The sequence below is a fragment of the Lethenteron reissneri genome, chromosome 43 (assembly GCF_015708825.2).
Source record: "Lethenteron reissneri isolate LAM-NWPU_2019-01 chromosome 43, ASM1570882v1, whole genome shotgun sequence".
NCBI classification, from domain to species: Eukaryota; Metazoa; Chordata; class Hyperoartia; order Petromyzontiformes; family Petromyzontidae; genus Lethenteron; species Lethenteron reissneri.
This window is the reverse complement of record NC_083821.1, coordinates 11035263-11062573: the sequence shown is the minus strand read 5'-3', so window position 1 is coordinate 11062573 and position 27311 is coordinate 11035263. Positions and strand designations below refer to the sequence as shown.

The following is a 27311-nucleotide window of genomic DNA, read 5'->3' as shown; positions in this document are numbered from 1 at the left end:
ACTACACTACCGCTCCCCCAAAGCAAAAAAACACATCACATATGTGTGCTTGTGAAGATAACGATATCCCATAGAGCCGCAAAACATGCATGGGCAAGTGCTGTTAGCAAAGACATCTACCTTTTTATCCTCGTGGAATGGGTTGACGGACAAACGGAACGCCGAGCTTTTATAATAGAAGATGTCCACCTAATAGAGGCCCAGATCTGTTCGAGATGTTTCACTCCTGATATTGGCGGTGGCTGGGAATCAAACTCACGTCACAGGTTCATAACAAGTCATCATAACGCAAGTGCGCCAACCACTACACCGCCTCTACCCACGCACAGCTACCTAACAACAACCGCCGTTCACTACTAAGTGGCGGTGACGTCACCACGGTGCCTGTGCCACGATAAGGTGCACTGTGAGGCCACGTGAAGTGCCGAAGGCACGCTGGCAAGAGGTAACAGAAAACCAGGTGCCATGTGTTGACTGAGATGACTAGCAGATGCACTAGCTGTGCTCCCCCACTGTGCCGACTTTCTGCATTTTAGCCACACCCGGAGCTTTTCTCGTTGTTGTGAGCATCGCCCCTCTGCCTTCCATTGCTGATGGAGAGCGACTGCCTCAAACTGCCCAGCAGCGTCCTTCATGAACCTCCTCCACAGAGGCCGATCTTAACACTGCTCGTACCAGTCATCGGCAAGTCAAATCTGCTCCACGTTCTTCTGTATTACATTAGTCCGTGCCGAGCCTATTTAGCCCCATATATCTGGCCGAACAGAAGCTGCTTGGGCATGCAGTGGCTGGGCATGCGGGCTACATGACCCAGCCAATGCAACCTCACCTGCCTGAGGAGCTCTCTGACGGGACTGCGTCCAGATCTTTCAAGGATCTGCAAGCTCCTCACACAATTCAGTCTGGAAAAACCCACGATAGATCGTAGGCATGCTCGCCTGAATGTTTCAAACTGGCGCAGATGTTCCTTTAGAGGGCTCCACGTCTCGCAAGAAGAAAGGGAGAGAGTATAACTGTGGCCAAGAAAACTTACAGGCCAGGTAGCTTCCACACAGCGTTATGCATCTGATGAAAAGATAATGCCACCAGACTGATTCAGCGTGAGATACAGATACACGAAGACAAAGATCCCCGTATAGCCTTAACAAACTGCAGGGGCAAGTGCTGTTAGCGAGCACCAATAAAGGCCGGCACGGCACACAAGGGGGTGAGTGGCCAGCACCACGCTCGGCCGCCTTTGTCTCCCTAGTGGCGATGTTTACACACTGCACCAGGTACTCATTTCAGGCTGTGTTGACATAGGGGAGGCCCAGGACCGGTTCAGATAATCGCCACTGGTGTTGGCCATGAGCGGGAATCGAACTCGGGTCGCCAGGTTCGTAGCGCAGCGCGCTAATCACTACACTACCGCTCCCCACTGTATCTGTATCTTTGATATTGTATCGGTATCTTTGATACAGACACACACACAAGCACACACATATCACACATACATGCACATTCATACATCATAACAACAGCGGTCATTTACCACATTGGCCTTCTCTAACTTGTGACGTGCCCATTTAGCTCCATATATCTGGCCAAACGGGAGCTGTTTTTGGCATGCGTGGGCTGGACATGTGGGATACATGACAAATCAATGCACCCTCATCTGCCGAATGTCACAGATGATATAACAATGTGCCATTTACCACGGCACCTTCGCTCACATACGCACAATGCGCGAACACTTGCCAACGGGAAATACGTCGAGCGAACATTTCCATAGAATGACCGTTAGTGGCTCCCCACTAAGTGCGATTCAATTTTATCGGGGCTGATAGGCCGAGCCGAGTCCCAATAAGGAGCTTTATAAAACTCGCAACTCTAACAATCATGCATCGCTTAACCAAACGGCCACCCAAGCTGTATGCATTGTGATGGAAGATTAAACACAGTTAAAAAAACAACGGGATATTAAAAAACAATGTGTAGAGACACGTGGGTCCTCCATGAGCGGAATCACCACAGCCTAGCGGTGGAATAACCTGAGCATGATATCGATGAGAAGTCAAGGTCTTGAAGCCCCACTGGCTGAAAGATTGCCTTCATATTTTCCCTTCAGGGCAATGTTTTTTCTTTAATGTATTTTTAGAATGACTTTTTGTTATTATGTTTGAGATCGTGTGCTTGTGTGTGATTGTGTATGTACGTTATGTGACTGTGTGTGTGTGCTTATACATGGAGGGTGGGGGGTGTTTGTAACTGGTGTAAATGCGTGTGTCTGTATTAGTGGAAGAGCACGTGTGCGCGTGTACATATTTATGGGCGATGTATTATGCGTGCGAGTGTTGTGTGTGTGTGTAAATTAAAACTCATCTTTGTGCCGCAATAAAATTGAGACGACCCCGTTCGCATGCAGATTATGTCAGTGTCCGCTCAGGACGTATTCCACGTTGCGAGAATGGAGGAGGACGCTCCTGTACACGGTGTGGCCTACGTCTATCCTTCGAGAGCAGCGGTGGGCAACCAAAAAACCAAGAAGAGGCATTTTTTCGAATTCAGTAAAGAACCTCGATCTTTCAAGAACCGCAATGCACGTGGATGCGAGACAGTGGTCCTTAATGAGTACGTCACGAAGCTGTCCCTTAAAGAGCCGCGTGCAGGGTGCCAGACGAGGGTGTCCGTCACGGCACAGTGCGCCTTCGTCAGATCTGTCGTGATATGGGCCTAACTCTGCAGGAGGCATTCTACGGCAGCGGTGGAACGAGGACCACTGGTTGACCAAAAGGGCCTTCGTCGCCTTCACGTTGCTGATATTGACAACGACGACGATGATTTATAAGTAGACACAAACACTCAACAGACTGTGCATGCAATCCTCTACACTGCCAGGTCTCTACCGTCTCTCTCTGTGCCTCCCTCGCCCTGCGCCCAGTTACACATTCACTCCTTTTCCCTTTCCATTTCTCCCTTGAAACAACCCCCGTCTCCTCCCTAGACCATCATCCTGCCACCGCTGCTCCCCACGCCCACGGCTATGACCAGGCCTACCAACAACCCTTCCTTGATCACTCCCACCTGTCCCCCTCCGAACTGTCACCATAACTACACCACCGCACTTTTTTTGTATTTTCACCAGAATCATCTTACGTACAATTTTGTAATTATTGTACAGCGCCTTGGATTAAGGCGCTGCATAAATCTATATCAGGTAGGATAAAGAGATGAGGCCCATGGCGACACGATGCCACTGCCAAGACCTACCCCTGCCCCCTCGCCACTGCCACCGCCGATCAATTCAAATTGCTGTCGTAAATAATAATTCTCGCGACTTTGCGAGTATTAGTAACGCCGCTCCCACACAACCTCAATGACTGGCAACACCTGTTTAGCTTCTTCCACCCGCCACTGGGTGGTCTCGAGTGTCAGGACAACTCCATCTCTTGTCGTGTTCACGCGGAATCTCAAAACAAACTACGCGGCTTCGTTCATCCACAAACACGATCACATTCACTGGCAGTTGATGAACAAAAAATATATTTCTGGATGTTAATAAAAATGTGATGCTTATAGTGCGCAGTTTGTAGGTTATGAAGCTGGTAAAATCTATTCATCACTTGTATCGTGACATATTCTCCAAAAGTCCAAGATAAACCAGTGAATTGAATCCTCCTATGATCGTCCAATTGACATTCTGATTGCAATGAGCAAACAGGTTGATATTTAGAGCTTTCTGTTGGAACAATGACAATCATTGTTTTTATTTGTTCACGATTTCCATATGGCAATGAGTAAATACTCGAAACAAAAAAGTCTAAAGTTCGCTCATGCTAAAATGATAGTGGGAGAGCTGTTAGCCAGTGGTGGAGATTCCATATTGCTACGGCGAAGGGCCCAGTCTCCGCAAAGCACACATCCCACTACTGAATTCCCACAAAGTGACATTCATCTTATCTACTCCAGAAGGATGATGGGCAAGTCGACCTTCGGGTAGGATTCAGTCCAGTGCTGTTCCACAGCTCCACCCGATCCTGGACAAACAGTAGGTAAACACGGGAGCGAGTGGTCTACACTCATCTTGCAGTGCTTCGAATATTGTGCTCCCCAACGAGGTACTACACAAGCACAGGCTCTGTATCCCTGATGGACTGCCTTGGGATGCGCGAGCCGTTCACGCGGCCGCGTCGTTCTCAACTGGTCGACAGCGAGTTTTATTTATTTAGAAATCTGCGAGAACCCCTCGGCGGGGCCAAGCGCTCGTGTCTGGCTTCGCCGACAGCGGCGAGTGGCCTTGGGGAGCTCGGACTTCTGGTGATTTTTCCTGTTCCAAATTACGTTATTGTTGAAAAGAAGAAAAAACGCCGCATCCCGACGATAGCCAGCACTGCCACGATGTGAAAATATTAACGAAAGTGCAAACAGAGAGCGCAAATTTCAAGGTTGTTTTTTGTGGTTATTTTCTCACTTCTCCTCCATCTTCACTCTCGTTAATTGTCCTTATCTTTCCTCACGTGCGTGCGGCGCGCTCACGTGAACTTCCCCAGGAGCTGCGTGCGGCTCACAAGTCGCCGTTCGGCCATCCCCTGCACTACGTCGGCAAGTCCCTAACCCTGTCCACAAGCGCAGAGACCGGCAGCTTCAAAATAAGATGAACTCAGATTGTTACTTCCCTTTCCGTAAACGCAAGTTTTGCACGCATTTTATTACCATCGTGACGTTAAATGTGCGTTTTTTTTTACCGATGCAGAGTATAAAGTCAGCCGCCGTATGAACTATCCTGAGATTGTCCACAATATAACCAGACTCTCATGAATAGCACCGTGGTCAGTGCGACCCACGAATTGCTCCTGCATGACATTTGCTAACTAAATGTCAAATGCACTGACACTGCAGGACTGGCTGCCTTCGTTTATACAACGTTCAAACACCCCCACAGATGGACGTTGCTAATTAATGAATGGATGGGCAAAAACAAATAAATAAACACTCAGTAATTTCAAGTTACGTAACGCGATAAAGTGGCTATTTTCATGAGACGGAAGAATACAAACAATAGTGGTGGGTCAATATAATATCGATTCATCAAAATGTAATCAATCTTAAGCTCATGATACGAGCATAACATCGCTGCGTACGTTTTTTCTAATTGTAAATTTATGTAATGAGTAAACGTGACCCCTTCAGCCATTAGATTGAAGTATTCCAGCCCTGGTATATATTACATGCACAGTATGTACTGTCAGTAAGACGAGTACATATTTAAGTGCGTTTGTATAGTTATTACTCTGTGCTCTTTTGCACTCAATTTAGTTAAAATCGATTGGTCGGTGAATCAATAAGAAATCACACGCGCGGTTTATGGCTGGTTCTGGGTGATCTGTAAGCAGTGCTGGGTGGTGTAGTGGTAGTGCTGGGTGGTCTAGTGGTAGTGCTGGGTAGTGTAGTGGTGGTGCTGGGTGGTGTAGTGGTAGTGCTGGGTGGTGTAGTGGTAGTGCTGGGTGGTGTAGTGGTAGTGCTGGGTGGTGTAGTGGTAGTGCTGGGTGGTGTAGTGGTAGTGCTGGGTGGTGTAGTGGTAGTGCTGGGTGGTGTAGTGGTAGTGCTGGGTGGTGTAGTGGTAGTGCTGGGTGATGTAGTGGTAGTGCTGGGTGGTGTAGTGGTGGTGCTGGGTGTTGTAGTGGTAGTGCTGGGTGGTGTAGTGGTAGTGCTGGGTGGTGTAGTGGTGGTGCTGGGTGGTGTAGTGGTGGTGCTGGGTGTTGTAGTGGTGGTGCTGGGTGGTGTAGTGGTGGTGCTGGGTGGTGTAGTGGTGGTGCTGGGTGGTGTAGTGGTGGTGCTGGGTGGTGTAGTGGTGGTGCTGGGTGGTGTAGTGGTGGTGCTGGGTGTTGTAGTGGTAGTGCTGGGTGGTGTAGTGGTGGTGCTGGGTGTTGTAGTGGTAGTGCTGGGTGGTGTAGTGGTAGTGCTGGGTGGTGTAGTGGTGGTGCTGGGTGGTGTAGTGGTGGTGCTGGGTGTTGTAGTGGTGGTGCTGGGTGGTGTAGTGGTGGTGCTGGGTGGTGTAGTGGTGGTGCTGGGTGGTGTAGTGGTGGTGCTGGGTGGTGTAGTGGTGGTGCTGGGTGGTGTAGTGGTGGTGCTGGGTGGTGTAGTGGTAGTGCTGGGTGGTGTAGTGGTGGTGCTAGTGGTGTAGTGGTAGTGCTGGGTGGTGTAGTGGTAGTGCTGGGTGGTGTAGTGGTAGTGCTGGGTGGTGTAGTGGTGGTGCTGGGTGGTGTAGTGGTAGTGCTGGGTGGTGTAGTGGTAGTGCTGGGTGGTGTAGTGGTAGTGCTGGGTGGTGTAGTGGTAGTGATGGGTGGTGTAGTGGTAGTGTTGGGTGGTGTAGTGGTAGTGCAGGGTGGTATAGTGGTAGTGCAGGGTGGTGTAGTGGTAGTACTGGGTGGTGTAGTGGTAGTGCTGGGTGGTGTAGTGGTAGTGCTGGGTGGTGTAGTGGTAGTGATGGGTGGTGTAGTGGTAGTGCTGGGTGGTGTAGTGGTAGTGCTGGGTGGTGTAGTGGTAGTGCTGGGTGGTGTAGTGGTGGTGCTGGGTGGTGTAGTGGTAGTGCTGGGTGGTGTAGTGGTAGTGCTGGGTGGTGTAGTGGTAGTGCTGGGTGGTGTAGTGGTGGTGCTGGGTGGTGTAGTGGTAGTGCTGGGTGGTGTAGTGGTAGTGCTGGGTGGTGTAGTGGTAGTGCTGGGTGTTGTAGTGGTAGTGCTGGGTGGTGTAGTGGTATTGCTGGTTGTTGTAGTGGTGGTGCTGGGTGGTGTAGTGGTAGTGCTGGTTGTTGTAGTGGTGGTGCTGGGTGGTGTAGTGGTAGTGCTGGGTGGTGTAGTGGTAGTGCTTGATGTTGTAGTGGTAGTGCCGGGTGGTGTAGTGGTAGTGCTGGGTGGTGTAGTGGCAGTGTAGGGTGGTGTAGTGGTAGTGCTGGGTGGTGTAGTGGTGGTTCTGGGTGGTGTGGTGGTAGTGCTGGGTGGTGTAGTGGTGGTGCTGGGTGGTGTAGTGGTAGTGCTGGGTGGTGTAGTGGTAGTGCTGGGTGGTGTAGTGGTAGTGCTGGGTGGTGTAGTGGTGGTGCTGGGTGGTGTAGTGGTAGTGCTGGGTGGTGTAGTGGTAGTGCTGGGTGGTGTAGTGGTAGTGCTGGGTGGTGTAGTGGTGGTGCTGGGTGGTGTAGTGGTGGTGCTGGGTGGTGTAGTGGTGGTGCTGGGTGGTGTAGTGGTAGTGCTGGGTGGTGTAGTGGTAGTGCTGGGTGGTGTAGTGGTGGTGCTGGGTGATGTAGTGGTAGTGCCGGGTGGTGTAGCGGTAGTGCCGGGTCGTGTAGCGGTGGGTGGTGTAGTGGTAGTGCTGGGTGGTGTAGTGGTAGTGCAGGGTGGTGTAGTGGTAGTGCTGGGTGGTGTAGTGGTAGTGCTGGGTGATGTAGTGCTGGTGCTGGGTGGTGTAGTGGTAGTGCTGGGTGTAGTGGTAGTGCTGGGTGGTGTAGTGGTAGAGCTGGGTGGTACTGTGTAACTGACTAATGGTGTAGAAAGTAGGTTAACTTTGAGGCATTACCCCTGCAAAGGTCACCTGAAGTATCACTCTGATCTGGATTCAGCGAACTTGAGATCGCATTCGCACAACGTCCTTTTATAGCCAGAGCGCGGCGCCCCATGCCGAGACCATCCGCCCCGCTATCCGCCGCGTGAGTTACGCGCAGATGGATGGATTCCTGGGAGTTGAACCGAGGACCCCGGCGGTGCGCGCTCCGCTCTTGACAGACGAATTAGACCCCCCTGGGAGCCACCAAGCCACCTCGAAGGTTCGCGGCTTTTTTCTTCTTTTGCAACTTTCGCATATAAAGTTTCATCCATATTTCCCAGAGTAATTACACGTCAAGCTATACGCTCGCTCGCCCGCCGGCCCTCTCGGTGTGTGTTGATTACAAGTTAGTCGAATTGGAATTTCGTTAAACTAATTGCGTGTAGCACTTCTTTAATCATTATTTTTGGTTTGGACTATAATTGCGGTAAAAAAAAATAAAGTGTCAGGCGGTTATTTCGGAAACTATCAAGTTAAACTGGGGAGGGGGCGGGAAACAATTAAGATTAATGCGCACGTTTAAGATACGAGCACACATGTGCACACGCATGCCTGCACGCGAAGCACGACGCCGCACAAGACAAAGATCCCCATTATAGCCTGAACAGACTTTTGGGGCAAGTGCCGTTAGCGAGCGCCTATTAATCCCGGCACGGTAGAGGCCAGCACCATATTTGTATACATTGCACCAGGTACTAATTTGAGGCTGAGTCGACCTAGGGGAGGCCCAAGGACTGGTTCAGATAATCGTCACTATTGTTGGCCGTGAGTGGGATTCGAACTCGGGTCGCCGGGTTCGTGGTGCCGCACGCAACACTCCCCCACTTTGTTTAGCCGAACAGCCAGTAAGGGGCGAGTGTTGTTTGCGAGTGCCCATTAGGCCCAACACAGCACACAGGCAAGTGGTGTGGCATGCAACGCACCCGGCAGTCTCTGTCCCTCCAGCGCATGTGCGGATGAGCGCAATGCAAAGATGAACTCAATTTTAAGTTGAACTGTAAAAAAAAAAATCAATAATAGTGAACGTGGCCTGGGTTTTGAACCATGGCCACGGGATCGTGCGCACGGTTGTCTAAGTACGGTGTGAAAGAAGTTCAACGTACGTACATACATACATCACGGCAGACTGTGCAGATCACCCTGCCGCCAATGTTGTGTTTAACATACAAAGAGGGAGGACGGCGTGACGGGAGCTGTGGCGACCGGGAGTGTTACGTGGCGAGCAGGCACCATTGCAGAAGCGTCTGCAACAACAGAGCGGCCCGTGGGGCGCCTTGCACGTGCGAGAGCGGCCAACAAGCGGCGCACCGCCTAAGGCCACAAAACTCTCCTATTTTTTAAATCGAGATTTGAGGTTTTCGTGACTGCAGGAATCCATGCTCTTTGGTTCTTTCGGTAAAGTCACGTAGGTACAAAATAAATTAAATCACGACGTTTCGGGCGCAACACAAGTGCCCGTCATCAGGTGGAAACAACCTATTGCCCACTTCAGCTAATTGTTTATTGCTGTCGTTGTTTGCACTTAATGACGGGCACTTGTGTTGCACCCGAAACGTCGTGATTTAATATATTTTTTACCTACGTGACTTTAACGAAAGAGCCAAAAGAGTATGGACTCCTATTTTGTCTTTCATCAGTTACTAGAACACATCAGTCACTAGCACAGCACCCACAATGTCGTCAATCTCATCGGATCTCGCAGCCTAAGCAGGGTTCAGCCTGAATAGCGCTCAGGATACGTTACAAAATCACTATCCTGTGCCACCGAGCCGTCTCTCAAGGGGTCTTCCCCCCCCCCCATACCGCTCCTCCACCCTACCCACACCACTGACTACAGCGAACAAGAGCACATCCAATAGCCGTCGTGGCTGAGCGGCGTTTCTCTGTAGCTGCCACCTGGAACTCGCTCCCACTGTATACACCTTCAAGCAGCATCTCAAGGCTCTCACCCATCCAGGCTCTCACCTGTCCAAGCCCTCACCTATCCAGGCTAGCAAACGAGAGACTTTTCTTTCTGGCTCCGCACTTCCGAGTTCTCGATCTAACATTGCGTCCCATTAATATGGGCGACGACTATGCTTACGTAACAGGTGTTAGAAACTTCTGCGGGGCTGCGTGCTTGATGGGCAGTGCAGAATAATTAATTGTGGGACTGTACTTCTATGCTTCCATGTCTGTCTTCCCTGCCCTTCACCATCCCACGCTGACCAATATGGTCAAATAACTCCCACGATCCAAACGGCATGGGGAGGCCCTCATCCAGCAGTGGATTAAAAAAGGGCCTGCACATAGACTTTAACATGTATTGACATCCAGAAACCAAACACGCTGACACACATTATCATGAGCTCCAAAGCGCTTTGTAACATAAACTCCGGAGTAAATCGGCTATCACCGGGTCAGTGAATACAATAAAGCCGAGCAGTCGGCAGCCAAGTCGTCTACATGGCCTTGAGGTCCGGGGCAATTGGGGCTTCAATTGGGACCAAACTCTGCACTGTCTGGCTTTGGGGGTGGATGCCGATGTGACCGGCTGTGGTATAGAGGGCCTTGATGTGGCCGGCCGTGCCAGTGCAGTGCTAGTGGCTGCTGGTGGCTGTCGGGACCCCGAGAGGGCATTTGGTTTCTGCCCACGTGGGGACAGCTGTGCCTCCTATTGGGCGGAAAATGAAATGGGAGACAGAAGAATGAGATTAACACGAAGCTTAACTAAAGGTCTTGACATGTCAGACATTCTGGTGAGCAACGGCAATGGAGATTTCAACATTCCATATTCAAAAGCTCAGTTGTTGATTTTTTCAGTATTAATTATTTAGCCCTTGCCACCCTTTTCACAAGTGTGCAACTGCATGCAAGCGCGTACGCACGAAGGTGCTTGTATATGCACTTGTGTGGATCAATCGTGTGGCAGTGAGCGCAATGAGTGAAGAACCGACCGACCTGGATTTGATTTCCAACATTGGCGGCCGGTGGTTATCTAAAACGGTCCTGGACTTTCCCTATATCGACTCGGCTTTCAGGAAGTATATGGGGCAGTGTGCAAACATCAGCACTGGGGAGATAAAGACGGCGGGGCGTGGTGCTGTCCACAGCACCTCCTTGCGCACAGCACTGTAGCTCTGCAGCCTTTGAAGGCCACACACGGGGCAATCTTTGTGAATAAACCTCGCGCGCGTGTCGAAGCGCGTCATGCTCACCTGCGGGCAGGTCCAGCTCCACCCCGACCCAGGTCCCCGGCGCGAACTCCGCGCTGCCCAGGAAGCGCACCGTGCCGGTCTGCAGCTCGCTGCGGTCGACGCTCACCGCCACCCCCACCGCCAGCCAAGGCGGGAGCTCCTCCTCCTCTTCCTCCTCCTCCTCCTCGCCCACCTGGCTCACACCGCCGAGACTGCGCCCGTCCCGCCACGGGCCCTCGCCATCGCTGGCCAGCGAGGCCGGCGGTCGCGCCCGGCCCTTCCCCTCGGCGGCACCGAGTGGCGGCGCTTTGCTGGGCGCCGCCGCCCGTCCCGCCTCGGATCCCCCGCGAGGCGCGGGCGACGCGCCGTCCGAGGGGTCGCCGCCCCCGGAGTCCGCGTCCGAGTCGGAGGCCTCCGGCTCGACGCAGGACAGGAGCTCCTCCAGGCTGTCCGCGCTCGAGTTGCGGCGCTTGAGCACGGGCGCGGCGCGCCTCTCCGCCTCGCGCTCCCGATCGCTCCTCGCGCTCGCCGCCTCCCCACGCTTCTCCTCGGCCGTCGACGGTCCCCTCTTTGAGGCGGGCGTCCCCGCGCCCGGCGCCGCCACGCCGTCCTCCTTGACGATGGTCGAGAAGGAGGCAAGCGAGGAGGGCCTCACCTTTTCGATCTTGAACGACGCCAGTCCCGGGAATGCCGCTTTGGCGGGACCGGTGGGTGCTGTGGTGGGCACGGTGGGTGCTGTGGTGGGCACGGTGGGTGCTGTGGTGGGCCTGGTAGGAGCTGTGGCGGGCACGGTGGGTGTTGTGGTGGGTCTGGTAGGAGCTGTGGTGGGCACGGTGGGTGCTGTGGTGGGCCTGGTAGGAGCTGTGGTGGGCACGGTGGGTGTTGTGGTGGGCACGGCGGGTGCTGTGGTGGGCACGGTGGGTGCTGTGGTGGGCACGGCGGGTGCTGTGGTGGGCACGGTGGGTGCTGTGGCGGGCACGGTGGGTGCTGTGGTGGGCACGGTGGGTGCTGTGGTGGGCACGGTGGGTGCTGTGGCGGGCCTGGTAGGAGCTGTGGTGGGCACGGTGGGTGCTGTGGTGGGCCTGGTAGGAGCTGTGGTGGGCACGGTGGGTGCTGTGGTGGGCACGGTGGGTGCTGTGGTGGGCCTGGTAGGAGCTGTGGTGGGCACGGCGGGTGCTGTGGTGGGCCTGGTAGGAGCTGTGGCGGGCACGGTGGGTGCTGTGGCGGGCACGGTGGGTGCTGTGGTGGGCACGGTGGGTGCTGTGGTGGGCCTGGTAGGAGCTGTGGTGGGCACGGCGGGTGCTGTGGTGGGCCTGGTAGGAGCTGTGGTGGGCACGGTGGGTGCTGTGGTGGGCCTGGTAGGAGCTGTGGTGGGCACGGTAGGAGCTGTGGCGGGCACGGTGGGTGCTGTGGTGGGCACGGCGGGTGCTGTGGTGGGCCTGGTAGGAGCTGTGGCGGGCACGGTGGGTGCTGTGGTGGGGACGGCGGGTGCTGTGGTGGGCCTGGTAGGAGCTGTGGCGGGCACGGTGGGTGCTGTGGTGGGCACGGTGGGTGCTGTGGTGGGCCTGGTAGGAGCTGTGGTGGGCACGGTGGGTGCTGTGGTGGGCACGGTGGGTGCTGTGGTGGGCACGGTGGGTGCTGTGGCGGGCCTGGTAGGAGCTGTGGTGGGCCTGGTAGGAGCTGTGGCGGGCACGGTGGGTGCCGTCTTCTGACTCAGGGTGGTGGCAGAGTGTTTCGAAGGGTCCTGCTCACTCGTCCCTTTAGTCACCTCAGATTTTGCCGTCATCTTGGTTGGCGCGATGACCGACTGAACATTTGCCGAGGGTCTCGTCAGCAATGCAACTGGAAGGGATCCGTTTGCCGTCTGTGGGACATCGGCAGCTGCTGCGGTTTCTGCGTGCGCGCCGCCTTCAATCCGCTCCGCCGCTCGCGACGGTGGGGATTTTGCCGCGACCTCCACTGGCGACGGTGCCGCCCATGCCGCAGGCGGGCCCAAGCCTGCCGAAGCAGCCCTCGCCCCCGCGGGCGCGGCCCCTTCCGGTGCCGCCGTCGCTGCCGCAGCGGAGACGCGGGCGGGCGGCGCAGGCTCCGGGGTTGGCTTCGCCGCCGAGCGCTCGGGCACCGTTGCGGCCGTCGAGGGCTTCCGAGCGCCGAGGGCGCTCGCGGGCCCGACGTCTGCCGCCGCCCCTGCGATTGTCGCTCCGGCGGGCGGCAGAGTCACCGCCGCGCGTGCTGCCGTGGTCAATTCCGACCGCGCGACGGACGAAGGATACTGGGGAGACGCCACCGGTGCGGTCGACTGCACAGGAAACGCTGACAACGACGAATGTGCTGCAGCAACCTCTGCAGCTGCAGATGGTGCTGTTTCTAACAATGCTTTAGCAGCCTCTGACATTAGTGATTGTGTTTTAGCAGCCTCTGATACTACCGATTGCGTTTTAGCAGCCTCTGCTGTTACTGGTAAAGATGCGTCTGCTCCTGATAATGCCGAGGGATATTTCTCTACCTTTGCTTTGACCGACGGAGGCCCATGTGCCTCGACATCTACTGCCCGGGGTTTAAACCCCTGCGGCGTGAGCGTCGAAGCTGGCGCTGCAACTGGTGGGCAGGGAGGATCATCGGGCGTTCCCGACCGTACCTGAGACATTGCCGTCGCTACAGGCGGGGCGTGAATTTCCATCTCTGGTGCCTTCTTCACCACCAATGTCACATCAGGTGTTACTGATGCGGGCTTCATAATTACCTCTGGCATTACTGATGGAGCCTCATCCACATCTCTTCTTACTACTGGAGCCTTAACTACCCCTCTTGTTACTAATGGAGCCTTAACTACCTCTGGGGCTTTCACTACCTCCGCCGTCACTGTTGGAGGCTTAACTATCACTGGTGTTGCCGAGGGCCCCTGAGGCGCTGCCACGGTGATGGACGGCGCCCCTCCTCTGTATTGCGGCACCTTGGACGGCAGCGGAACGAGCCCTGCGCCGGCCGGCTTGGGCGAGGACGCCGATGTGGCCGGCCTCGGCTTCGAGGCCCCCGACGTGGCCGGCCGCGCCAGAGTTGGGGGGGTGGCGCCGCCGGCGGCCGCCGGGACCTCAGGGTGCAGCGGCAGCCGGTCTCTGCTCCCGCTGAGGGCGCCCAGGCGGGAGGAGGTGCGCTCCTCTTTGGCGATCTGTCGGGGAACACGGACGAGAGGACTTGAAGCCGACCAGCGGCCGAGGGGAAGCCTCGCACGCCACTCGATCTGCAGAGTGGTCTCGCGCGCGGAAGCGAATCGTGACGCACAGCGGATTAATGGGGCAAATCAAAAGCCAGCATGCGGCATCGCAATTCACGTTATGCACAACGCGATTATGAATACAATTTGAATGTATCTATCATTTAAATGCAACCGCAACTCGAGACGCTGTACAAAAACCATGCACGTGATTTGTTTATTTTGTATGGCGGCAGTCGGTTAGAGGCAAAATGGAAGGAGGTGCACGAGGCTGGACTGAAACGATTGCAGAGAGTTGGGAGCACGGATATCTGGGGGAAGGGAATTCCAGACTATGGCGGCAGCAGAGGAGAATGAGTGATCTCGAACTCAACTAAGGTTGACTGGGGGGCTCCGACAGAAAACCGGGGAGGATTGTGCACGGAGAAGAATGACAGGAGAGCGGTAAGAATGTTTTGTAACGAAAAAAACTCTATTTTTTGGAAATTGAATTCACATGAATCGTAGTGACACTGCTGAAGCCCACTGGACGTGCACTACTCATTGCCACGTGCATATCGGCCCGTGGTCGTAGCTGCAGCTTTGCTCAAGTCTGGCTTCTGGATCTCGTTGGGCAGCTCAAAGTCGTGGTTACCTTGAGCTTAAGCTGGGCACTGATTCGTAGTGGTGGCAGTGAGCGACTCAACTCTGATGTCATCCCGTCCATGATGCCCATAACCAAACATTCAGATTATGGCTTGATGATGACGATGGGTCTGTTCGTAATAAAAATAGGAATATTTATGTGGATAGTGATAATTAATAATAGTATCTGGTGTACTGATGATTGCATGAATGACAATTGTGAGGCCACTGAAGTTAATGGTACGAAGCCATAGCTGACAGGATGGGCAATAATAATGGAATTATGACAGTGATAAAACCAATAGAATGTATCTAAACAATAATAAAGATGAGGTTAGTTCCCCAGACTATCTGGCACAATGAAGTCCCTAACAAACCCTTCAACTTCAATCGTTCAAAGCGTGGTCACACTACAATGCCAAAACCTTCACAATGCCAGCAACATGATCAGCATTGGCCAATCCACTGCTGGATGAAGGCCTCCCCAGACTGTCACCTCTCATAATCCTGTGGTCCTGTAACAATCCATCTCTGACCCTGCACGCGGTGTTTGTGTGTTAGGCACACGGAGCTACGGTGCCGGGTCTCTCAGCTTGTTATGGTCGCACAGGCGGGCTGCAATTGAGAGGCAACAACGACAGTGCGTAGCGATCAAGTTAGAGCTACGCCACCAATGTCTAACGCCCCTTTGATTGAACACTGCGTAAGCGATGGCTCCATACGTTGTAGACGAGAGTATTCCCAGATTGAATAGTTTCTATTGAGGTTAGTGGGAGATACGTAGTCTGCCACTAAAAAAAATATCTAATTTCTCCCCATTATTTTAGCAGGCTATCTATATACCTGGATCAACCTGTACATGTACAAAAACACGTCTACAACAGCAACACGTAACAACAGAGCTTAGAACGCCTCTGCTCCTGAGCTGGTGGCTATCACGAGGCTGTATTGTGGGATACACACAATGCATGCGATGTCCTCTTGGCGTGCAAGAGATGCTGGGATTCCTTCGAAGCTTTGACGATGACGAAGACTCAATTTTAAGTAAAAAATAATCTTTTGTTTCCAACATCTGCACACGTTTCGTCTCACTGTTGCATTGAAAATGCTTGAAATGGTGCCACACAGTTTATGTAAAGTCGTCATCTCCATAACAGGCTGTTGAGCAACCTTTTGAGTATTTAACAAAGTTGTACGCAATGAATGCGACCCATTTAACTTCAGTTTTGCATGACACAGTTGTTTGCTTGCCAAGGCTCAAGCCGGGCGGTAGTGGCTATGCACGTGGCCTGCCATCCAGCACTGTGGAGGCGAGCGTTGGTGGATCACCCCACGGATGTTGCGAAACTCGTTTCCCGTGGACGTCAAGGAGGAGCGATACCCTGGCTTGCCAGGAGAAGGCAGTACAACAAGTGGACTAATCGCCATCTTTTTCCACCTGTATGGGGATAGAGTGTTGCCCCCTTACATGCTCCGGTTTCCTGACCCAATGCAGGACCCTGCTGTAAAAGAAGACTACAACTCAGTGTGGCTTTGCTGGATAGATAAGTAAATTAAATTTTAACAATTATTATTATTACAGCGAAAATTTGGAGGAAGTGGAGCAATTTTATCTTGAAACTGGATTTCCAGGTCGAGACGGGATATGAAATATGATGGAAGGAGCCGTCCCGGCTAATCGTTGACGGGGCGATTCACGTTTCATTTCGGATGTGCATTGTTCATAACCGGTCGGAACATCTTTGAAAGTTTTACTGAAATTGAAGGTACACGTACATGAGACTGCAGTGGAGAGATGTTAACTACCTCACCTGCTCTATAGGAGGTCGTGGGTTCGATCCCGACTCTGACACCTGCATGTTTGGAGTGTGCATGTTCTCCGCGTGGTCGCGTAGATTTTTCTCCGGATCCTCCGGTTTTCCCCTCCACATTTAGAAACATACGTTTAGAGTATTTGGCTGCTAAAAATGTCCGCACGGTGAGTCACCTTGTTGAGTTGCCATTTGTGATAGCCAGGTCTCTTATGAAAAAGAGCTATATAATTTAGTGGTGGATCAAGCGCAAAAATTATAAAAGAAAATTGTGCACACGGCCTCGTGGGTCATGGGCATTGAGCAAGTAGAATGGAGAACATGAGAACTGGACTCTAACTGGATAGAGTGTCAAGGAGAGGGAGAGTGGGGACCGTTTTCAGATGATAGCCACGCTCACGGAGAGCTACGAAGCAAAACACCGCAGCAGGGCGTGCGGGACGTTTCTTTGCCGAGAGCCGAATAGGATGCAGGCGCTGGCACAGGTGATTATCCTTCCGATATTAGGAAGCCGCCGGAGCTATGCACGTTTAAATCTACATTGAAAACTAACTTCTTTGGAACTGAATCTTGACTAAAAGCTTTCGTGACTGCAGGAATTCATATTTTTTGGGCCTTTTGGTAAAGTCACGTAGATAGGTTAAACAAAAAGGTTCAAACATTTTTTTTTTACCGATCTTTACCGAAAGACCCAAATAATATTCTTCAGAACTGCTTTTTGTGTTTAGTTTGTTGTCCTTCCCCCGCACCTCTGATGAGCACGGTGGGCTACGCACGGTGGCGGAAGAAGTTCAACGTGCGTACGTACAGCCTGGCAGCCACCAACTATCAATATACCAAGTCTCCCAATGAAGCTACCAAACTGAATAGCGGCGCACCCCTATGCAGTGCGATCGCACACGCAGCTTCCCTGGGTGCGATTCGCCGAATGCGCGTGGAGGGGGAGGGAGGTGCAGAGGTAATAAAATAGCGAGGGTTGATGCTAAAGCCCTGCACGGAGAGATTCGAGGATCCATGTCTGCGCTGCCATCTCCTGGCCACCTCGCGTCCAGGTACTCCCCGGCAGCGTCCCACTCAAGCACCACGCCCGGCTCAGGCCCTTGGGCGCTGTAAATGTGACCCCCCCCCCCCCTCCACCACACACCGGGGAATGACAACGGAGAGTGCAGCAGTCCTTGGGAGAAAAAAGAGCAGAGCCAGGGAAATCCCCCACCGTCGCCCCTTCCTCATCAAATGGCACCGTGGTTTGCTACACGTTTCTGGATCATCCTCCACTGGCACAAGGATCGTAATACCGTTTCAGATGGGTCCTGGTCACCGACGTTTGATAAGTACGCTGTGCACGCGAGAGAAAACCCGCACGCGCGTACATCGTGATTTTGGCTTATCGACGATTTTAACGGAACCACATCTTAAAAAAATTACGCAAAGAGCGGGAACAATGCGCCGCCTCGTCCTAATCGACAGTGCGGTCCACTTGCCAAATTCTTTACGGGATTTGTAGGTATCATCAGGCGATATCATCGGGTGATTTGCCAGACTATTCCTGCAAATCGGTCGATGATGCTGGATGTAATTACCAGCGAAACGCCGTACTACTCAGATTGTAAATGTTGTGGATTTACTCTCCAACACACCGGTTTTGTTTACGTGACAAATCCCTTACTAATTGGCCGTGTCGGGTGGTGGAGGGTTACGACACATTTATACCTTTATTATGAATAATATTGGTCGCAAAAGCCTGCGTGTTAAATTGCCGAATTCAAGCCATCGTACTACGGGCACAGGCGTTACCCTAAACCATTCTGACCATTCTGTAATGATGAGAAGCTCATCAGACAGGGAAGTATCTCCAGGCTGGACACAAGAGTAATAATTAAGCATGCAGAAGGTGAGTCTCTGACAGTAAAAGGTGCGATTGTGACCATGTGACGAGCGAGGTCCTCCCATCATGCATCACATGTCACATGACATGAGCACACGGGGTGGATTTAGAAAACCAAAGGAAACAAAGAGGCCGATTTATTATTGGACAGGAGCAGCATCACGATGTGGCAACTGTGTGCAGCCTTCATACTCGATGCACAATTGATTTGTGTCGTAAACCCTCCTCCACCCGACGCAGACAATTATTAACGTTGTCATGGGAACAATCGTGTCGATTAATTGCTGCTGCTTCCGCAGCACCACCGGTGTGTTGTTAATAAACTGGCACTTTTGTTCACGTGACGACTTCATTAATTGGCCGTGTTGAGTGGAGGAGGGTTTTACGACACAAATTTTATTTACGTGATCCATCCCCCAAAAAAGAAACTTATCAATAGTAAAATTGGTCGTGAAGGCCTGAGTGATAAAATGCATTCTCATCCTTGTTATGAATCATCGGCGCAGCGCCGTGTCGCACCACAAACCCACTTGGCCTGCATCATTAGACCTCCTTCGCCAGTACCAAAATATAATAGGGTTTTTCCCCTTTTTTTCTGGCAACAGTTTCAAGGACAATGCATATCATAGCATGTGTTTGTTTGCATTTTGACTGCAAGTATTGTTAATGCAGACATGAATCCTTGTAAAAAGGTTTCAGTTTTGTTGCCAGAAAAAAATGGGAAAAACCCTATTAATTATCCACTCGGCCTGTTCGAGGCCAGCATCCTGCAGGGTCGACAAAAAAAGCGAGCAGAGACCGATATCCTCGTGCCAATGGCTGCGAGCAAGCAAAGGCAGGAAGCGTCGGGTGCGGGGGTTAAAAGGAAGGAGGGATTCGAGGGGTTGAGGGGTGGGGGGGTGTGGAGGGGTAATGACCTGGGGAGCTGCCCCTGTGCCCAGGGCCCGAATCCACGGAGAGAGCCCCCAGGGACCGGCCGCTCTGCAGGAGGGAGGACAGAGCAAAGCACCACGAGACCCACGGTCACCACCATCAGCGAGGAAACCCAAGACAGCGGGGGGCGGGGGCGGTAGGGTGGGTGGTTGAGGGAGCGAGGTGCGCGTTGCCGTTACCCGGCTTACGCTCTCGCTGAACTCCCGAGTGCGGCGCAAGCTGGGAATGATGGCAGCGTCGACGGCAACGCTTGCGGGCGGGCGGGCGGGCGCGGTCCACAACACAATCAGCTGCGGCGCCGTAGCCGCCGCGCCTGTGGCCAATTCGCCCCGAAATGCGCCCCGACCTTGTGAGACCTCTGAAGCCAAAGCAGGTTTGAGTCCGGAGTGCGCTTGGATGTTTGCTAACCACGGACGCATATGTGGTTGGTAGCAGAGGGCGGTGCAAGAAGAGCCAATGTTGTACTTTACTTCTATGCTCCCGTGTCCATGCTCCCCCGCCTTCACCAACCCGCACTGACCAGTGTGGTGGAGCGTGGTGGTCAAGTAACCCGCACGGCATGGGCAGGGAGGCCCTCATCCAGCAGTGCACTGACAAAGGGGCTGCAATTGTGTAGCGCTGTCACGACACACCGAGGCCGTGTGTCCTGGGCTCTGTGACATGAGTTTGAAGCTTTATTAGGAATAATACAAAATTCACCTAAAATTGACTTTCAGTAACGTCACCATGGCACTGCGACGGCGCATTAAACAAGAACGGCGATCGCGTCACGTTGCATCAATGCTACGAGAGAACTGCGGAGCCGCACGTCAGTCGCTTACTTACAAATGATGATCATTAATGGAGATTAAACTCATGTCCAATGCCCAGGATGCACAGCCCACGGACATATCTGCACGGTAACCAATTGCTTTTTTGGAAAATATTTCCACCCCCCCCCCCCTCCAAAGAGAAGCGACAACCAAAACAGCAACGCGGTCATCGTTAGTGTGAGCAGCTGCCGATGAATGGGCACCAGTTTATACCGGTGTTAGAGCGTCCAGCGATGCAAACGTTTACCATAGTGGGACAATCACCACAGTGGCTCACACACACTTTACAATCGGCCAAATAAATAGGTGCAAACAAACGGTGTGTGTGCGCGCACGGTGCGTGTGTGTGTGGAGTGTGTGTGTGCACTGTGTGTGTGCGTGCACTGTGTGTGTCTGTTTTCACGGTGTGTGTGTGTGCACGGTGTGTGTGTGCACGGTGTGTGTGTGTGTGTGCACGGTGAGTGTGTGTGTGCGTGCGCGGTGTGTGCGCACACAGTGTGTGTGCGTGCACAGTGTGTGTGTGCATGCACGGTGTGTGTGTGTGCACGGTGTGTGTGCACGGTATGTGTGTACACGGTGAGTGTGTGTGTGCGTGCGCGGTGTGTGTGTGTGCACGGTGTGTGCGCGCACGGTGTGTGTGTGTGCACGGTGTGTGTGTGTGCAGTGTGTGTGTTTGCACGGTGTGTGTGTGCACGGTGTGTGCGTGCGCGGTGTGTGTGCGCACGGTGTGTGTGTGTGCACGGTGTGTCTGTGTGCACGGTGTGTGCACGGTGTGTGTGTGTGTGTGCACGGTGTGTCTGTGTGCACGGTGTGTGTGTGTGCACGGTGTGTCTGTATGCACGGTGTGTGTGTGTGCACGGTGTGTCTGTATGCACGGTGTGTGTGTGTGCACGGTGTGTCTGTGTGCACGGTGTGTGTGCACGGTGTGTGGGTGTGTGTGCACGGTGTGTCTGTGTGCACGGTGTGTGTGTGTGCACGGTGTGTCTGTGTGCACGGTGTGTGTGCACGGTGTGTGGGTGTGTGTGCACGGTGTGTCTGTGTGCACGGTGTGTGTGTGTGCACGGTGTGTCTGTATGCACGGTGTGTGTGTGTGCACGGTGTGTCTGTATGCACGGTGTGTGTGTGTGCACGGTGTGTCTGTGTGCACGGTGTGTGTGCACGGTGTGTGGGTGTGTGTGCACGGTGTGTCTGTGTGCACGGTGTGTGTGTGTGCACGGTGTGTCTGTATGCACGGTGTGTGTGTGTGCACGGTGTGTCTGTATGCACGGTGTGTGTGTGTGCACGGTGTGTCTGTGTGCACGGTGTGTGTGCACGGTAAAGTGCGGAGGTGAGGTCAGGTTGTGAAGAAGGAGGGATGAGCAGGGATGGGTGGGGGGAAGGAACAGCAGCAGGGTAAAGGTGAGTATATGGAATGTGTCTTGGTAAGTAACTCTCAGCCAGTCACGATTAGTGCCCACCAGGGGGTGGTGTGGTTGGCACCACCACTCAATCGCCTTTGTCACCCCGGTGCCGTTGTTGACATACCGCAACCATCTACTTAATTGAAGGCTGAGTTGACCTAGAGGAGGCTCGGGACTGGTTCTGATGACACTTGCCACCGATGTTAACCATGGTTGGGAATCGAACTCGGGCGACCGCGTTTGTAGCAAGGTGCGCTAACCCCGACACTACCGCTCCCTACCCTGCCTGAATAGGCACTGTGCTCGCAAACGGCGCTAAATGTGAAAGTCTGTCGAAGGCTGCACGGGAAATCTCCGTATTTGGCGCAGAGTGAGGACAGCAACGAGTCACGAGTTTCTTTTTGCCATGCCAGCTTGAAACGAGAGCGAGCATCTCAGGAGGGTGAGCCACCACCGACACTTTCCCAGCAAGTTTCCAACCGCACCCACGTCCGACGCCCCTCTTAGGCTGATGGCGATCACCACGTTCTGTTCTAACTCTCGCCAGAGTCCCAACGAGCTACCAAACGTACCGATCATTGCCAGTTCGGCATTGTCAGCCGCCGTGTGCAGATTGAATGCCGACGTTGTTTCAAGTCGCACACAAAAACGGACGCAATTAAGTCGGCCACCCTCGTCTCGCTGTCACGCCACGGCAAGACGCAGGTCTGGCAGAGGCAACGTGTGGCAACCGGAGCAACACCACGAGGACAAAGATGCGCCGCGTGAACTTTGAACAGAATGTCGGGGCAAGTACCATTAGTGACCACCGATCAAGGTGGGTATGATACACGAGAGGGTGGCCGGCCAAAACCACGCCCGCGGCTGCCTTTGTCTCCCGAGTGGCAATGTTCATACATCGCAGCAGATACTCATTTGAGGCTGAGTCGACCTATGGGAAGTCCATGATTGGTTCAGATATTCGTCAATGGTGTTGGTGGCCATGAGAACTCGAGTCGCCAGGGTTTGTAGCGCCCACACTAAACACACAGACACTACACACACAGATGCTACTGCTCCCCACACTAAACACATAGACACTACGCACACAGACACTATACACAGACACCCATTATGCAGCGTGATATCAAGACATTATGACTGCGTAGCTGTGCGCACACAAGCCAGCATCGGACACCAGCAGCAGCCAGGCAAAGCTGGAGTAAAACATCGGACATGGTGGCCGAACAACACTTTGGAACAACCCGGACACACACAGACAGCAGTACAACAGCAGCAGCACCACCGTGCAAACCTGCGTAGTTGTGATAATCACCTCTCAAACGTACAATTCAATGCGTGTCACACTCATTGCACACAAAGTGATTGCTACAAATGAACCACAACACCTTGTTTATCTCGTAAAGGAGCATAAACCATCATCACACGAACTCCACTCATCCTCGAAGCGGCTTTTGGCTACTGGCCATCGAACAAAGATGGTCACTGCATCGCGCGCTTTCAGATGAGCTTCTGTGGCCGTCTGGAACGCTCTTCCTTCCGATATTAGGAAGCCACTGGAGCTACTCACTTTTAAATATAAATTGAAAGCTCATTTCTTTCAAAATACTTGTTGTGTTTAGTTTGTTGTCTTTTCCCCGTACCTCCGATTCGCACAGTTGGCTACACACGGTGCAAAAGAAGTTCAACATACACACACATATATACGTTCCACTGGGAATGGTAACCGATTCCTGCCTTTCAGAACCGACAAATGATTATGACAAATGGTTACCGGTTTACCAGTGTACCGATTAACAACCCTAACAAGGACCACATGTCTGTAGCCGGCTGTGAATTCAACTCAAAGAGTGCAGGGAAATGCAATCTTCCACAACTCGTATGGCCCACTATGCGATCACAAACTGGGGACATTACATTTCACCCAAACCACATTGCCTAATGAATGCAACTGTAGTTCTATACTTCCACATTGCGGCTTGGTGAAGACTGGGAGCAACCCGCACTGCACACACGTGGTCAAGAATGGTGGCATAATTTGTACTGACCCATTAACTGTGGGAGGCCTTCCTCCGGCAGTGGATTGGCAAAGGGCTGTGCGTGGACAGTTCAGTCCCAATGGGTTCTCTCCTGGGGCCCGAGTATACAAAAATGTATGTATAATCCGAAAGGCAGCAATTGTCGTAGGCTCTGACACTGCATAGGTGAAAATGAAGAGGATTTATGCGCAGCCTAACGAGATCGTAACGTTGGGCACGCGGCAGCGAGACCGTTTAGGATTACGTCATCACTCCCACTCCACCAGCTGCCAGGAAAAAAAAGTAGCGATGCAACCTGGTCGCCGTGACGTCACTGGTCCATGCGGTAAGCCATATATTTATGTAATCAATGTGTTTTAACATAATGTGAGTGTGATTAAGTGAATTTAGTTGTGCGGGCATGTGAGAACGCGCGTGTACAATTGTTCGAGTGCGTTACTTTGGGTGGAACAGACTTTATGTAAGCGTGTTCGAGAGAGTTTTTGTGCTTGTGTCCATTTGTATCAATCATGTGCATGCCAGCCTCAACAGGTGCTCACTCACAGGTTTGTTACGAGGCAATGTGGGGGAGCTTTGTATTTGTCTATTTATGACAGCGCGTGCCTGTGCGGTGAGAGTATTTGGATGCGATCGTGCGCACGTGTTTTTGCGTGAGAGAGAGTATGTGAGAGTGTGTGGCTTTGTGCATGCGTCTCTGCATTTGTATTTGTGGTGGCCAGTCGAGGTGCATCCTGGTGTGGTGAGGACGAGTGGAAGCGGTTAGCGCAATCCGAGGTCAATTCCCACTCACAGCCAACACCAGTGATGATTACAATGATCTCATCTGGTCCTGGGCCTCCCCTAGGTAGACTCAGCCTCAAATAAGTACTTGGTGTGACGTTTAAACATCGGCACTAGGGACACCAAAGTCGGCCGAGCGTGGTGCTGGCCACCCATCCCCTCAAGTGCCGTGGTCGAGTTTCATAGGTGCTCGCTAACAGCACTTGCCCCCAAGGTTTGTTAAGGTCATAGCGTCTGTCTGCTTGTGAGAGCACGTGTGTGTAGAATATGAGCATTGGAGTAAGTGTGGTCTCGACCACCCCTAGGCTCTCACGGAATTTACACAATTTCTTCATCGCAAGTCCCGTGTGGAACTGCACAAGAATTCCCTAAATCTATCATTACTCAGGCCGTTGATAATAAAGCTCATGTACATACGCATACAGATGTGTGTAGTTGTGCGTGCAGAATCAGAATCTTTCAATATACTGGAGGAGTCCGATGAGCTACGAAGCATTTTTTTCCGCAGATGTTCAGTCGGGGCAGGTCAGTAACGTTGCAACAACAAACACTTCAAACACACGAAAGGATTGCAAATTATAGGCAAGGTAAAAAAATTACTAAAAAAAAATACACAAATAAAACTCATTATAATTATGTATTATGGAAAACTTAACTATGTTTTTTTTTATCTCATGAGGTAAGGTCCACTGAGCCATTAACTTATTTTTCAGAAGCACCAGCAGGAATGTGACGAGGCCGCAACTCTCGACGGACGACACAAACGCAAGCTGCACACTCAGGGGGTGCTGGGTGCAGCAGTGGGTGCAGCAGTGGGTGCAGCAGTGTACGCAGCAGTGGGTGCAGCAGTGGGTGCAGAAGTGGGGGCAGCAGTGGGTGCAGCAGTGAGTGCAGCAGTGGGTGCAGCAGTGTGTGCAGCAGTGAGTGCAGCAGTGTGTGCAGCAGTGGGTGCAGCAGTAGGGGCAGCAGTGGGTGCAGCAGTGGGTGCAGCAGTGGGTGCAACAGTGTGTGCAGCAGTGGGGGCAGCAGTAGGGGCAGCAGTGTGTGCAGCAGTGGGTGCAGCAGTGAACGCAGCAGTGTGTGCAGCAGTGGGGGCAGCAGTGGGTGCAGCAGTGGGTGCAGCAGTGTGTGCAGCAGTGGGGGCAGCAGTAGGGGCAGCAGTGTGTGCAGCAGTGGATGCAGCAGTAGGGGCAGCAGTGGGTGCAGCAGTGGGGGCAGCAGTGGGTGCAGCAGTGGGGGCAGTAGTGGGTGCAGCAGTGGGGGCAGCAGTGGGTGCAGCAGTGGGGGCAGCAGTGGGTGCAGCAGTGGGGGCAGTAGTGGGTGCAGCAGTGGGTGCAGCAGTGGGGGCAGCAGTGGGTGCAGCAGTGGGTGCAGCAGTGGGGGCAGCAGTGGGTGCAGCAGTGGGGGCAGTAGTGGGTGCAGCAGTGGGGGCAGCAGTGGGGGCAGCTGTAGGGGCAACAGTGGGTGCAGCAGTGGGGGCAGCAGTGGGTGCAGCAATGGGTGCAGCAGTGGGGGCAGCAGTGGGGGCAGCAGTAGGGGCAGCAGTGGGTGCAGCAATGGGTGCAGCAGTGGGTGCAGCAGTAGGGGCAACAGTGGGTGCAGCAGTGGGGGCAGCAGTGGGGGCAGCAGTGGGGGCAGCAGTGGGGGCAGCAGTGGGTGCAGGCGGTCGCACCTTGGGCGGGGATATGAGCTGGTTCTGCCGGAGAGGCGTGAGGGGCTTGAGGTAGCGAGGGCTTGGCCTGGACCCCCCGGGGGACCCCTCCCCTGCCCCCCACTCTGTGGAACGTGGTTATGGGGGGGGGGGGGCACAAGGGACATGGCAGTGGCAAGGAAGTTACATTAATAATGCAATGCGCACACCGCCACTTACGTGGAGCCGTGAATCCATTATACGCTCTACATGAGTCCATTATACACAACTGCAAAGATCCCCCACGTAGCCTCCACAGGCTGTCGGGGCAAGTGTTGTTAGCGAGTGCACGTGAAGGCCGACTCGGGTGGGTGGCCAGCCCCGCGCCCGTCCGTTCCATCTCCCCAGTGCCGATGTTCAAGCATCGCACCGGGAATTCATTGACAACCGAAAACGAAACTATTTGTATTTCACCAGGTAAGCTCCACCGAGCTTTTCAGAAGAGACCTGGCGACAAATGATAGCTCAACGAAGTGGCTTATCATGCGCACATTTATAGCATCAAAATACTACAAACTCTAAATTCATGTTTCTAAACGTGGAGGGAAAAACCGGAAGACCCGAGATAAATCCACACGATCATGGGGAGAACATGCAAACTCTAAATATACCGGTGCCAGGGTTGGGATCGAATCCACGACCTTTGCATGCTCGGCGAGGATGTTAACATCTCACCACCGTGGCACTCTGAGTCGACCTGGTGCAGGTTCAGGACTGATAGAGACATTAGCCACCGATGTTGGCCTTGACCGGGAATAAAACTCCGGTGGCTCAAGGCAGGTTCAGGACATGTTTGGATATGCAGCAGTGATGATGATTGTGGCCTGATCGCTGAGTTTGTAGCGCAGCGTGCTAACCACTGTGCCACCGCTCCCCACAAATTGCACCATTAGGCAGCACTCTACAAACAACGCCGCTTGTTCAGCCACCAACCTGCACAGACAAACACACAGGCTTGTTGCTCAATGCGTGTTGGTGAAGAAGAGCAGCATAGGCCCTCTGCACTCCATAACTCCGTAGCCGCAAGCACTTGGAGGAGGCTGAGGGGTCACCCACAGGCCTTGAGAACACGTGTCACATCGACCGTTGCTGTCAAGACTCCGGGATAGAGGGAAGAGCGCTAGCTTGGGAGCGAGAGACGCTAGGGGTTCATGCTGGAGGGTGGGCGTTGGCTGCCGAGCGCTGTCGCAGCGTACGGCCCACACTCGGTCTATCACGATCATCAGGGCAATGCAGAACGTGCAAGCACCACGGTGGTGAGATGTTAACTCCCTCGCCTGGTGTTCAGAGGGTCGTGGATTTTTAGACGGGTACTCCTGTTTATTCCCTCCATATTTAGAAACATGCGTTTTCAAGTATTTGGCTGCGATAAATC

At 53.2% G+C, this 27311-nt stretch overlaps 1 protein-coding gene across 1 annotated transcript in view; it reads right to left on the bottom strand.

Annotated features, from left to right (window-relative positions):
• Positions 1 to 27311, bottom strand: part of LOC133353378 (kinesin-like protein KIF13B) — a 136547-nt gene that overhangs the window by 5949 nt on the left and 103287 nt on the right. The window contains 2 exon segments of the mRNA XM_061569581.1: positions 10770 to 13917; positions 25919 to 26022. Of these exon segments, the coding sequence (XP_061425565.1) occupies positions 10770 to 13917; positions 25919 to 26022 (3252 nt within the window).